The 13,492-nt window shown below is 53.6% G+C and overlaps 1 protein-coding gene and 2 non-coding genes across 3 annotated transcripts; all 3 read right to left on the minus strand.

Annotated features, from left to right (window-relative positions):
* Positions 1–5,084: 5,084 nt before the first annotated feature.
* Positions 5,085–10,981, minus strand: RPSA (ribosomal protein SA). The gene is made up of 7 exons (XM_039237192.1): positions 10,923–10,981; positions 9,959–10,124; positions 8,387–8,505; positions 6,613–6,858; positions 5,730–5,858; positions 5,457–5,622; positions 5,085–5,245 (listed from the first exon to the last, which is right to left on the minus strand). The coding sequence occupies exons 2-7, from the start codon at positions 10,089–10,091 to the stop codon at positions 5,151–5,153; spliced, it is 888 nt and encodes a 295-aa protein (XP_039093123.1). The 5' UTR covers positions 10,092–10,124; positions 10,923–10,981; the 3' UTR covers positions 5,085–5,150.
* LOC120235114 lies at positions 6,403–6,555 on the minus strand. The gene has a single exon (XR_005529309.1). It is a non-coding gene; the product is annotated as a small nucleolar RNA SNORA62/SNORA6 family (small nucleolar RNA).
* Positions 8,574–8,724, minus strand: LOC120235115. The gene has a single exon (XR_005529310.1). It is a non-coding gene; the product is annotated as a small nucleolar RNA SNORA62/SNORA6 family (small nucleolar RNA).
* Positions 10,982–13,492: the final 2,511 nt, after the last annotated feature.

A 13,492-nucleotide genomic window follows, 5' to 3' on the forward strand; every position in this document is an offset into this window, starting at 1 on the left:
TGTCTTTCAGTGACAATGGGTACAGCAGGGGGCAGAACTGGCGTAGATGTCTATGCAGTTAGAGATTTTTTCCTGGTCCCCAACTCATTTCCAGACATATCTAAAGGAGAAGGGAGAAAAAAATGTACGTGAATTTTCTGGGGGGCAGACAGTGGAGATCTACACCTTTCACTTAGTGAGGGCTCCAAGAGACTCAATGGCTTCTGGCAAAGGCCCCCAGCCCCTCAAGAGGGTAAACCTCTCTCAGCACCACTTGGTGAGGCTGCGTGGAGACCCCCCAGAGGGGTTTCTTCGCTCCTTTATTCTCCCCACTGATTCTTTCCATTTGTTTCTCTTTTCTATAGCCTAATGTCTAGGATTCTTGTTTTAGACAAACCTTCTTCATGTTCCCATAACTTCTGTTCCCATTGAAAATGGTTTGTTACTTAGTCACCTTCCTGATCAAAATATAGGTCACAAGGTCGCAAGCTTTGTCTTCATTCACTTCACTATTCTATCCCCAGTGCTTAGAATAATGTCTGCTCTAGAGTAAGTCCTTAATAAATATTTGTGGGCTGTTGAGTTATTTCACTTGAGATTCTTTGCAGAGAAAAAAATCGAGTAACTCCTGGGTGACGCCTGAGAAGCCTGCTCCTCTGAGCCCCGGAAGGACGACAGGTTTGCTCTACTGAATGAGTGCAACGTGTGGCGGGAGCAGGTGAAGCCAGGGTTCCCAGGGACGGAGTTTCCTGCTGCCACCTGGCCTTCCACAGAAGGGTCTGTGTTGCCCAGGCAGGGTCGGAGGCCCCGTGGCAACAGTGGCCTTTGCCACTGGATGTCCACTATTCAGAATATGGACAAAGCTGTTACAAGATCCCTAAGGGTAGTTTCTTCAAGGGTACGATTGAAAACGTCCCGAGCGTCGGGGAATAAACGTGCCAGAAGATGTGCAAAACCTCTTCGGGAAAACACAAAATCCCATCGAGGGAGGGACATAAAATGAGACACTAGCAAGATATAAAGGTTGTTTGTGGGTCAAAAAAATGCAACCTTGTAAACGAGTCGCACTGCTCTAAATGATACAACCAACGCAATTCCGACTGGGTTTATAGTAGGAATGAACTAACTGGTTTAAAATGTATGTAACAAGGCAAAACGGTCAACGGTAGCCAAGAGTCTCGTGAAGAAAAGGCGGCGGGAGGGCTGCCATGGCTGTTGGCATAACGGATGATAAAATTCCAGTGTAAAGGAAGCAGGGAGGGCTCGGGCCCAGGGACGCACTCCCGGGGCAGAGGGTGGGCGAGGGAGGCCCTGAGGTCCCGCACGGACAGACCCTGGAGTTTGAGAGGCTGGAGCTCTGAGCACTGGGGAAAGGATGGGGTCTTTAGTAGAAGCCCCTGAGGTCTGAGGCTTGTTTTTACGGGATTTCGTATGTGATTGTGAAACCGTTTGATGTTATCTGGTGAAGGTGGAGTTGGAGGCCACGGTGGGGAAATTTTGGTGACCAGCATCAACTAAAAAGTGTTCAAAGAGCCCTGTGGATAGTGGCCAGAACACGGAAACCACCCAAATGGTCACTGCTGGATACTGATGCCATGGACGACTCTGGGAACGTGGCAACTGGGATGGAAAGCACACAAACAACAGTGAGGGCAAGAAGCACATCACACAAGATGCGCCATGTTTCCATTTACAGGAAGCTCAAAAACAGGGAAAGTAGGAATAGCTCTTGATTGGAAGGGCCCACACAGCAGGAGAGGAGCTCTGTGACTTCCAGGGCGGGGCCAGCACATTCCGGTGGCAACCTTCTCAGATCCCGGCACCTTCCATGTCCAAACCCGCATAAGGACTACAGAGGCGTCCATCGGATTCTTACTCAAGAATACACACATACGTCTTTCCTCATCATCGGCATACATGATGCATTTTACAATTAAAAGTTAGTTTTGAACTCTGTACTAAGAAAGGACAACGTGACACATGGAATGAGTTTTCACTACAGGCCCGGACCCGGGCTCATGGCTGTGCACAGCAATCTCTGGGTCACAACCCCATGAGTATCCCCATGCAGGGGTCACGCGGGCCGCCTGACGGCACAGTCTCTTGCCTAGAGCCACACAAGAGGAAGGGTTTCCGTCTGATTCCAAAGCCCGTCTGCTATCTACCTAGCAGCACGTGATGTTGATGGTAATGCAACGGCCGGAGTCCCTTCACAGGTCGCTGGGGTGCGGGAGGGTGTCCTTGGTGTTGGGCCATGACCCAGACCAGCCCCAGTAGCACCCACCCACTCACCAGACCACACCAGACCACACGCCAAGCCAACCTCAGGTTGTGCAGCAGGTTCCCGAGAGGCCATGTGAGCCCGCGGCTCTGATGTAAGAACGACTGACGCCCTAGTGAAGCTTAAAGAAAGCAGGCGATGCAGCGGCCTGTGCGGGGCCGTGTGCCGCCGGGCAACGTGCCAGAGTGGGCACCTCGAGTCTCCGTGGGAACTTGACTCTCCAGCTTTCTTCAGTGCTCAGTAAATCTGTACCATTTATCCTGAACCACTTCCTCTGTTTGGAGAGGACTGCGTGATACCCACCGAGCGTCAGGGTCCGCGCTAGCTGAATCCAGCGGGGCTGCTGGGACGTACAACTCGCGTCCTTCGGAAGGAGAAGCCACCAGACATTTAGGAAATCAGGAGGAGACAGGGGTGGGGGGAAACGCTACAAAACTATGCAATTGTTTCTATGAGCTTAGAAGATGAAACCCAGGAAGGGCCTCAGGAGCTGGAAGTTGTGGGAAGAACCAGAAAGTCCTTAAGCTACAGGTTTGATCACACGCTAAGTCTGTGTCCACAACAAAGAAGAAAAAAGGCCGTGTGTTATTCACCGCCGTTTCCGGGATCAGGTGGGACAAGAGAGAGATCCGTCCGGGAAGACTGTGCCTGTGCGGACAGAGGAGGAGGAGACCCACTTGGCCAAATCAAGTGCAGTACCAGGAGGGCAGGTCTTCCTCCCTGACCCGCGGGCCCTGGAGACTCACAGCTGGGAAGGCCACGGGGGAGGCTGCAGGGTGAACACCTGAGGGGGCACATTAGGCACTTAGACTCAGCAGCAGCAGCGCTTGGAGACACTTGGGGACCGACCCGCAGGTAGGCACCAAAAGCCCAACAAAGGGAGTGTGACTTAAGCTTCCGGTGCCTCTCCCGGGGGTGCCTCTCCCGGGGGTGCTCTGGCTTTGTGGCCACGTTGTCCCACAGAGGGGGGGACTTAGGTCTGGGCCACCTGGCGGTCCTGGGCTGGGGCAGAATCGCCGCTGACATGAGGAACAGAATCTAATTCTCCTGGAGGCAGCAGAGGGGGTGAGGCCCCAGGCAAGCGGAGTTCAGGTTTTAAGAACTTAAGATTCTAGGGGGAAAAGGCTGTTTGTGAAACCACCATGGGAACACCCGGACGCAAGTGGCTGAGCGAGGAGCAAAGGCCACGCAGCGAGGCGCCTGGGCTGGCAGGCACAGGCCGCCGGTACCCACGCCTGAGGGCAGGGACGGGAGCCGGGCCAGCGGCTCCCAGCCAGCACGGATGCCAGGCTCACTTTCTGGAAGTTTTCCTCGTCCTTACCCGAACGGCTTCCGCCACCCCAGGACCTGCTGATAACAAGCTGCTGGCACCACCCGCGCGTCCCCGGCCCCAAGGCCGTCTTTCTGGTCCTCTTCCCGCACCGGTCCCTCGTCCCCACCATCCGGAATCCAGGAGTTGGTGGTGCTGACCATCGGCAGCACTTGGAAGTGCTACGGGTTCAAGGTCTAAGAGCCTTGCAGGCATCTGGTAGAGGCGTCCTTACTTGCTTTGCACGCAGCCAGCACAGAATTAGCACAAAGCTACTGATGCCCGCGGTACGAGCTCCCCTCGTTGACCCCACGCCCCTGGGAATCAGGGCACAAAAACACATATAGCTGTTCCCAGACGGGAGCGAACCAGTGTAAATCACACAGGGTCCTCAATACCTGGGCCCCTCCTATTTCTCCATTCTGTTTTTAGTTTGAGAGCGGAGGGCAGAGGGAGAATCCCAAGAAGGCTCCGCTCTGCCAGTGCAGAGCCCAATGTGGGCCTCAAACCCAGAGCCTGATGCTTAACCCACCGAGCCACCCAGGCACCCCTCTGAGAGGTTTTAATGGGTCAAACGTTATTGTGACACCAGGAGAGCTGCTAGACATCTTAAACGGAATTGAAGACATGCAGCAGACGTTTCTGTACACCTGCATCATCCTCCTGGAACCTGCTGGCAAGCTGACCTGGTGCTGGGCGGGGGGGGGCCTCTAGTCGGTCCAGAATAGAAGAGACTGCGGCCCACCCCTACACGTTTTCAGATGCCACGTCACTCACGGACCGGCTGCACACCTGGCACATGGCAGGGCTGTTCCTGAAAAACAATTTCCTTCAAAACGGCCTCTGCAGACTTTCCCAGCGCAGATGGGAACAGAACACTGGGTCGGACCCAGGAAACAACATTCCCAGGGTCACACCCACCTGCGATTCCCTACATCCACTTCCAGCACGGACGTCCCCTACACAGAAGGGAAGTGCAGGCAACTCCCACAAGAAGCGCCATCTTCCATCTAATGTGGCCTTTAGGAAGATGTAGTTTGTACGTACAATGGAAATCTTGCCGTCGGCAACGTGGATGGAACTGGAAGGTATTACGCTAAGTGAAATAACTCAAGAGAAAGACAGGCTCTCACTCCTGTAGAATCTGAGAAACTTAACAAGATCAAAGGGGAAGGGAAGCAAAACTAAGTTACAGAGAGGGAGGGAAGCAAACCATAACAGACTCCTAAATTCAGAGAACTGAGGGTTGATGGGAGTTGGGGGCTGGGGGAGTTGGGCAGAGGGTGCTTGTTGATAAATACTGGGTATTGTAAGTGATGAATCACAATCTCTTTTGAGGCCAAGACTACACTGTATATGCTGTATGCTGGCCAGCTGGCCACTAAATTAACGAAAGGCAAAACTTTCTATTAAAAAAACAAAAAAAAAGATAAAACTTTAGTAGTAAAACGATCATCAAGGACTGAAGTATGTTCAGGCATGTGAACTTGGAATGCAAAATAAACACCAACGGACCCAACTTTTAGCAACGGTTTATTTTCCGTCAACCTTGTTTCCATGGTCTGTCTGAAGAGGAGCCGCTCAGGACCACTCAGTGGCGGTTCCCACCCACTCGGTGGCCTGGGCAGTGGGGGCTGCTGACCAGTCCTCGGTGGCAGGCTGAGCGCTCCAGTCCTCTGTGAAGGCAACACCAGAACACAGTCAGCCCCTGTCGTGTTCTCGGGACCCCACCCAGCCCTGGGCCTCCAGTCCCACCAGACACACCCAAATCACCCAATCTCGGTGTGTCCGTCACTGCTCGGCAGCAGCACGCCGGGGAAAACCCTCCCAGGCCAGAGCCCTGGGGACCCTGAAGTTAGACGCAGGCCTCAAGTGCAGGGCACATACCAGTGGGGAACTGCTGGATGGGCACGGAGGGCACCTGCACGCCTTCAGACCAGTCTGCGACTTCGGGCTGAGTAGCCGTGAACTCAGGTGCTGGGGCTGTCCATTCACCCTGAAATTCCTCCTTGGTCACAGCCTTTTCGGCAGCAGCCTGCTCCTCCTTTTCAATCTGGTTCAGAAGAAAACGTTTACAGGGACCAGCAGGTTTTACTTCTCGGGCACACACCGGGAGGTCTGACTCGCGCACGTGCACGCGCCCTCGGTGGCCGGCCTTACCTCCTCGGGATCCCTGTAGAAGTAGAGGTCCGGCATGACTTCCCACGGGTGCTCCCGGGAGATGGTGCCGCGCATGCGCAGGACTTCCCGGGCCAGCATCCACCACATCAGACCCACCGAGTGGGCGCCCTGCAAGAGCACCCGCTTAGCGAGGGACAAGCGCAACCCCAAACAGCACGGACCGCCCCGTGCCACCCACCTGCCCATCACCTAGGCCCCCGGGACGGACAGAGTAACATCTGACCTGTCTCTCAGTTGGCAGAGTTTACCTCTAGCAAAGAAGAGTACTTGTAAATTAGTAGGTCTCGACCTTGACGGCCACTGAACCATGGGGATGAAAACCCAGCTATTGAATCTCCGCCCCAGGCAGTCAGTGCAACCCCAGGGCCAGGGCCAGGACTCGGGCAGTAAGTCAGATGCAGCCCCCAGGCCAGGGCCTGGACTCGGCCGCTGCCGTCACACCTCTCCTTGGGGGACCAGCTGTTTGAGACCCGCAAACTGGACCAACGTGAATCAAACACAACCCACCTCTTTAGGATTTTACAGCAGAATTCATCAAGGTGTTCTGGAAACAAAAAGACCTAGCAATGCCCGAGTGGCCCAAGCAGTTAAGAAATACGGAGAAAAGCAGACAGAAACACAGGCCACTTAAAAGCCGACACACCTGAGTTATATTTGTAGCAAGAATTACTATCACACTCCACTCACGGGGCCGGAGACCCTCGTGGTGTTAGCGAAAGACTTGCCCCTCGTGTCGCACACCACCTACACTTGTGAGTTCATCGGCCACCAGCGGCCTCAACTCCAAGCTCTAACAATGTGCAGAGGAAGGGCCCGCCGTGTCCAGCGCGCTCGCAAGCTCGTGCCCGCCGGCGCGTCTTACCTTGTTGTTGCAAGGGATGGCGATGTCCACGTAGCGCAGAGGGGAGTCGGTGTTGCAGAGCGCGATGGTAGGCAGGTTCACGTAGGACGCCTCTGTGAGAGGCTGGTGGTCAGCCCTGGGGTCCGTAACCACCAGAAGCCTGGGCTCCCGGAAGGCCGCCTGGATCTGGTTGGTGAAGGTCCCGGGAGTGAAGCGGCCGGCAATCGGGGTGGCTCCGGTGGCCGCGGCGAACTTCAGCACGGCTCGCTAGGAGGATGGACGCAAGGGCTGGTGGCGCTCGGGGACGCCTGCCCGACTCCCCGGGTGTCCGTGTGCACCACCCCGTCCTGACTCCCTTCCCGTCAGGGAGGCCCTGAAAGCACTTCAGACACCTAGTTCTTCTTTGCCCTCTGCGTTACCTGACAAATACTTACAGAACCAGGGCCCAGAATCAGTGAGCACCCCCAGCCCGTCGGAGCGCTGCCCCCACTCCCACTTCCCTGAGGTCACCGCGGCTCCCTGGCCTCCTCACATCTGGAGGCTCCGGAGCCACACCACCCGGTTTCCGGAACCAGTCACTCTGCCAACTGACGCGGGCACACCACCTTCACGGGGCGACAATCCATCAATACGGGACAACACACAGCAGGGCCCCGCCCCCGCCAAGCACATATCTGCTCAGGTCAAATGGCCTCACAGCTCCCCTGTGACACAGGGACGTACCCTTCCTGTCCACCTCCCTACAACTCTCCCGCACCCCTGCCCGGCCAACATAGGTGCTCAAGTGAAGCTCTGCTAAGCAAAGCCAGCGAAGGGGCCACTGAGCCCTTCCGCAGCAGTAACTGAAACAGTCTCCCGCCGAGCACCCAGCGAGGGGGCTGATACAAGCCAGCCTCGGGGGAGCAGCCCTTACAAGACCCATCTGAGGTTCACGGGAACCAGTTTTCCAGTCAACCTGAACAATACAGAAGGACCTCTTACTACACAACTTAAAACATCTGTCAAAATCCAAGTCAAACATCTTTTTCAAATTAGAACCGGGGTCAACGAAATCCTTGCTAAAGCTCTGAGATAGCGGACTCTTTAACACACGGTTTAAACTCTGCAGGTCCACTTATTACGTGGGTTTTTTTTTTTTTCCTACAGCACTATACAATTACTTTCCCTTCTGGCCTGCTTTATGGGCTAAAATACAGTACGTAATACACAGAACATACAGAATGTGCCAGTCGACTACTTAGGTTAAGGCTTCCGAAGGTCAATAGAAGGCTATGAACAACTGAGTTTTTGGGAAGCCAGACATTCAACAGATTTTTGACTGTGTTAGGGGCTGTCGCCCCTAATCCACCATGTAGTTGAAAGGTCGACCATAAATCGGTTTTTAAGAAATCCATTGGTTTTCTCAACAGAAAAACAGAACTCTCAAAACAGAAATGCAAGTTTTATCCACTGGGTATTAAAAAACCCAAGTTACTTACATTGGAAAAGATTTTTGCTCTGCTTAGGAGACTTGGATGAGGGCTGGTACTCTATCAGAAAACCTTTCTGACACATTCTGCAGCGGACACCAAAGCTAGCCCCCAATACTTCATCGTCGTAGATTAAAAAAAAGTCTGACTACAGAAAAATGCGACAAGCCATCTTAACAGGATCACGTCAATATACAGCGGCACCAGGAAACACAAAATAGGAAAAATGAATGTCGACGCTCTACCAGATGCCAGGTAGTGGGTGCGGTGAAAACAGAGTGTGGGCAGTTCAAGAGCTGCCAACATGGAGCACATGGTTCACACACCTGGCCAGTGTTCCGGGACGATATGACACTGACATCGGCTGGGTTTTCAATGGCAACGATGGCACGCGCTGCCAGCAGAAGCTTCTCCCAGGTTCTCTTCAGATTTATGATGTAGATGCCTAGGTGACGGCAAGAAGCTTTGTTAAAACCGGACTTAATTTCCCCTCAGACTTTGTTCCAAAAAGCTGAATGTGGCAGTGAGTACTATCAAACTCCAGTCACAGAGGCGAGCTCTACTGGTGTTAGCGAACACCCTGCGGTTTATATAGCACACTTCCGACACTCAGAAGTTCACTGGCCAAGGCTGGCCTCCACCCTGAGCTTTAATAGTGTGCAGTCTGGATCAGTAGACCGAGCGCATCTCCTTGGCCCTTTCCTGCACTAAGCCTCCATCAAGCCCCCATGTAGATTCCTGAGTTTTGACCCACTTCGGGGCCTCCAGCCCAGATCTCACCCAAAGCTGCTTTGCAGCACGCGACCCCCGGGCCTAGGCCCTTCAGAGGCTCCATCTGGGCCGAAACACTGTCCTGCCCGATGGACCTTCCAAGCCCAACTGTCCCTTCTTAGCTCTTGCTCTACTTTACTCAGAATTCAGGTTAACGCCGGGGACGCCTGACTGGCTCAGACAGTAGTAGAACATGAAACTCTTGATCTTGGGGTCATAAGTTCGAGCCCCACATTAGGTATAGATCCCTCAAAAACAAAACCAAAAAATCTTAAGAAAAAAATTTTAGGGGCGCCTGGGTGGCTCAGTCAGTTGAGCGTCCAACTTCGGCTCTCAGGTCATGATCTCACGGTTCGTGGGTTGGAGTCCCACGTCGGGCTCCATGCTGACAGCTCAAAGTCTGGAGCCTGTCTTCGGATTCTGTGTCTCCCTCACTCTCTGACCCGTCCCTGCTTATACTGTCTCTATCTCTCTTTCAGAAATAAAACATTAAAAAAAATTTTTTCAGGGGTGCCTGGGTGGCTTAGTTGGTTAAGCGTCCGACTTTCGCTTAGGTCATGATCTCGCGGTTTGTGGGTTTGAGCCCCGCGTCGGGCTCTGTGCTGACTGCCAGCTCAGAGCCTGGAGCCTGTTTCAGTCTGTGACTCCCTCTCTGACCCTCCCCTGCTCAACGCTGTCTCTCTCTCTCTGTCTCCTAGAAATAAATAAACATTTAAAAAAAAAAAAAAAATTTTAATAAAAAATTTTCAGTCAAACGAAGCTGCACCTGTGAAATACAATATGGAAGATAGACTAATGCGCTTCCTCATTGCCTGTACATCTCACGGCTGCTTCACGGCCCAACCCAAGTCCCACTGACACGCTCTGGCACAGGAACCCAGGAAGCTGTCCTTCCAAACACTAGTACACTTTTTTTTTTTTTTGGAAAAAAAAACTTTTTAAGTACTCTCTACATCTAACATGGGGCTTGAACCTCCCACCTCCCGATCCAGAGCCACATGATGTTATCAACGGAGCCGACCAGATGCCCACTTTCACTTAGTTTTAAAGCTTTCTTCCAACCTAGAGATCCGGCTGCATTTGCTTAGTTGGAATGCCCCGTCCCCCAAATCAAAGCAGCAACTGACCATCACTTTTCCTTTTGTAGATATACTGTTCCATCTGGAAGTCAAGGTTGGTGCCACCTAAGTGGGTTCCTGCCGCAAGGAATTTGAGGACATCCTCCTCCTTCATCTGCAGGACATCAAGGGCTCCGGACATTGTGAAAGTTTCCCTTTAAGTTACGACGGGAACCTGAAAAACAACGGTTAACCATCCAGCCATTTTCAAGTCAGTGATTTAAGTGGGTTATGGGACGGGGGCCTTCTGACTCCTCTGGCAGCCGAGCCACTTATTTAAACACAACCCGAGGGCCGCACCTCTTAGTACACAGCGCAGTGGAAGGAGACCCAAAAGAACAGACCTATGCCACACGTTACAGAACTGCACCAGATCTTGAAGAGGATGCAGACGAAAAAATAAATTTAGCAAAATGAAACCAGAGATTCGCCACGTAACACTCCAGGGGGTAACGCGGAGTGAAGTCACCGAGGAGCAAAAATAACCCGGTGCGAGCAGCCACGCAGAGTTTAACAGAGGTAGCGGGGAGGCGAGCAAGTTTATCTTCAAGCGGACTGAAGGGTGGGCGCTTCAAGATCATTCCCCTCTACGGTCACAACCAACTTTCTACAAAACCCTTCCAAGCCTCTTAACGCGAACCGGATAAACCAGGCCAACAGCTCTCGGAACTGGGAGCTGGGCCTGAGCTCTGGGCCGGGCGCCGGGGCCCGAGGCAGTCGCGGTGCGCGGGCCCCGCTGTCTGCACCCCGGCCGCCCCGCACCCGCGGCCCCGGCTCCAGCACGCCCTCCGCGCGCGCCCGGGGCCGGGCGGGAACCCGCGAGCCCGGGCTCGGCCACGTGCGGCGGCCGGGCGCAGGGCCGGGACGCCCCGCGCTGCCTGCCGGCGTCCGGCCCCGGCCCTCGCACCCGTCACTCCGGCAGAAAGCTGCCCTGGGGGCTTTGGGGGACGCCGGGGACCCCACAGGCACTCACGCAAAACAACGCCGTATGGACCCCTCTCTGGGTAGCGCGGAAAAGGCAGGCGGCCGGAAGTGACGTCCTTATATACTCCGCCGCCAGCCAATGACAGCGAAAGCTAGGCGGAAGGGTGGAAGGGCCGCCTAATGCAGCGGGGCCTTTTGCGACGTTGGTGCTTTCCGGCGGCGCAAAGAAGTCCCGCGCCGCGCGGCCACCCCGGGGAAGTTCGTCAGGCCTGGCGGGAGGAGGCGCCGGCGGGCGCGCCCCGGTGCGCGTCCTGAGCGAAGCGTCCTGACGTCGGGGCCATGTTGAGCGCGGCGTGGCGGCAGAAGCCGGAGAAATAGCGCGGTCCGTCAGGACGCAGGTCAGGTGTTCAAAGTTCACGTACAGGAAATTCTCCTGAAAAATTTCAGAGGAAAAGGCTGTGCCCAGATGGCAGGTTTTTTCGCTAGAGGAAAAGGGAGTGGAATCTGTCGGCAGGTTAGTGATTAAAAATTCATCCCGTTCCTCTAGTACTGTGCAGCCACTGAAGAACTGCGGGATGGGGGAGAGTATTTTGAAAAAAGTTGAAGCCTGTGTCAACTAAACTTCAATTAAAAAAAATTGAAGCCCTGCACATTGAAAGATGGTAGAGAGATATCCAAGCTGTTAAGTTGCGCATTAGGTTTCCGTCTTTGCTGCAGTTGTGAATCACGAGGAGAGCTTTTAAACATAAGCCCAAGGAGATGTTTAAAATACGAGAAAAGTATAGATTTCCGTATTTTTCCAGAGCGCATGCGCGGGCGAGCGGCGGGCGGGGCAGAGAGGGCAGGCGCCGAGCAGCCCTGCTGGCAGCCGAGGCCCTGACCCCGCGCCCTAGCTCCCCGCGGGGACCTGGGCCCAGTCCGAGGTTCAACTGGCTAAGCTACCCAGGCACTCCCAAAATCTGATTTTTTAAATCGAAGGATTGTCATAAGACGTATTTGTATGTACTGTGAAATGATCACCGCAATAAATCTGTTAAGTCTGTCACCCTCCAGTTAGTGTTTTTCTTGTGATGAGAACGTTTACCGTCTCAGCAACGGTGAAGTGCGCAATACGGTATAAACTCTAGTCCCCATGTTGTATGTTACATTGCCAAGACTTTAAAAATCTGATTAAAAAAATTTTTAATGTTTATTTTTGAGACAGAAACTGTGAGTGGGGGGTGAGGGGGCAGAGAGAGGGAGAGGAATCCGAAGCAGCTCCACGCCCGCAGCTGTCAGCACAGAGCCCCATGCGGGCTCCCGCCGTGAACCCCGTGAACCCGGAGGTAGCTGAGGAGCCACCCGGTGCCGCAAAAATCTCATTCTTAAAAGTGCCTCCGTAGATCACTGTAATGTGCAGCCGGCATGAGAACCACTAATATACTAGAAGGGAACACAGGTTCTTTTACACTGAAACGGAGCAAAACCCCATTGCCGCTGATAGAGAAGGAAAGAAGAAAACTGACGCGTGGCTTTAAGCCTCCTTAGAAACTGCTGAAAATATCTGGAGACATTTTGGCTCTCAAAGCAAAAATAGCTATTGGAAAATGGAACAGGCGGCTTTTAGGGGCAGTTTCTGTGCCTGCACTGCCTGACTTCTCTGGAGGGCCTTCCGCACACGTCCAAGCCACCTTAGCGGCGCCTACTGTATGCACCCTGGGGTCCCGGAAGGACTTCTTTGCTACAAGGACGCCACGACACTGTAATTGTGTTTGGGTGTTTCTCCACAAAACAGTATTTTTCTTACAAAACAACTTTGCTCTTGAGAACGAGTGTGCATGGTGAAAGTCCTTGCTGAGGAAATGAGTCAACACAAGCCCGGAGGTGAGGAAGGCCCTGTAGTAAACCCTGGGAGGGGCCCGGGGCCGAGTCGGGCTTGTCACAGGAAAGCTGCCGCTAGCCAGGTGTCCTCACCTGCAGCACCCCTGCCCGTCTGCACCAGCTCCTGCCCCTTTTTTTCTCTCTGCCTTTTTTTTTTTTAATTTTTAAAATGTTTATTTACTTGAGAGGGGGGTGAGGGGCAGACAGAGAAAGGGAGACACAGAACCCAAAGCAGCCTCCAGACTCAGCCGTCAGCACAGAGCCCATCACGGGCTAAAACCCACGAGCCGTGAGATCATGACCTGAGCCGAAGTCAGATGCTTAACTGACTGAGCCCCCCAGGCGCCCCTCTCCCCATCCCCCTGTGCCTTTTAAATAAAAATCTCAGAGCCTTCGTTTGGTAAACTTTTGATCTTGGGGGTTCATATTTAAAAAGTTAAAACCTTGGCAAAATTGTGCTAGGGACTGTCATTTTGGGTGGATACACTTCACGTGGCACCGGATGGCTAGAGGAGTCCATGTTCTGATTTACGGACAGCTGGTCCCAAGCTTCAAGTTCATCTTGGGCACCTTCCCACCTCCCTCTCTAACCAGACTTCCTCCTTGCTCCTCCTTCACCTGTGTGTCTCGTACCCAGCTGTGCCCCAGTCCTGTCCAGAAATCTCACCTGCCGTGGCCTGAGCAGTCAAAATGCCTGTTCCCGCCTTTGTCCCAACGCTCTTGCATTCCCTTAGTTAACCGGTACGGTCCTTTCTGTTT

This window comes from Hyaena hyaena, unplaced genomic scaffold (genome assembly GCF_003009895.1).
Source record: "Hyaena hyaena isolate Hyena2069 unplaced genomic scaffold, ASM300989v1 scaffold_121, whole genome shotgun sequence".
In the NCBI taxonomy this organism is placed as follows: domain Eukaryota; kingdom Metazoa; phylum Chordata; class Mammalia; order Carnivora; family Hyaenidae; genus Hyaena; species Hyaena hyaena.

Coding starts and splice junctions, on each gene's coding strand:
- RPSA (XM_039237192.1), bottom strand. CDS start 10,091: ATGTCCGGAGCCCTTGATGTCCTGCAGATGAAGGAGGAGGATGTCCTC. Junction 5,859..6,612: donor CCATCCCTTGCAACAACAAG/GTAAGACGCGCC, acceptor GTGCTCTTGCAG/GGCGCCCACTCGGTGGGTCT. Junction 5,246..5,456: donor CATCCAGCAGTTCCCCACTG/GTATGTGCCCTG, acceptor TTGCCTTCACAG/AGGACTGGAGCGCTCAGCCT.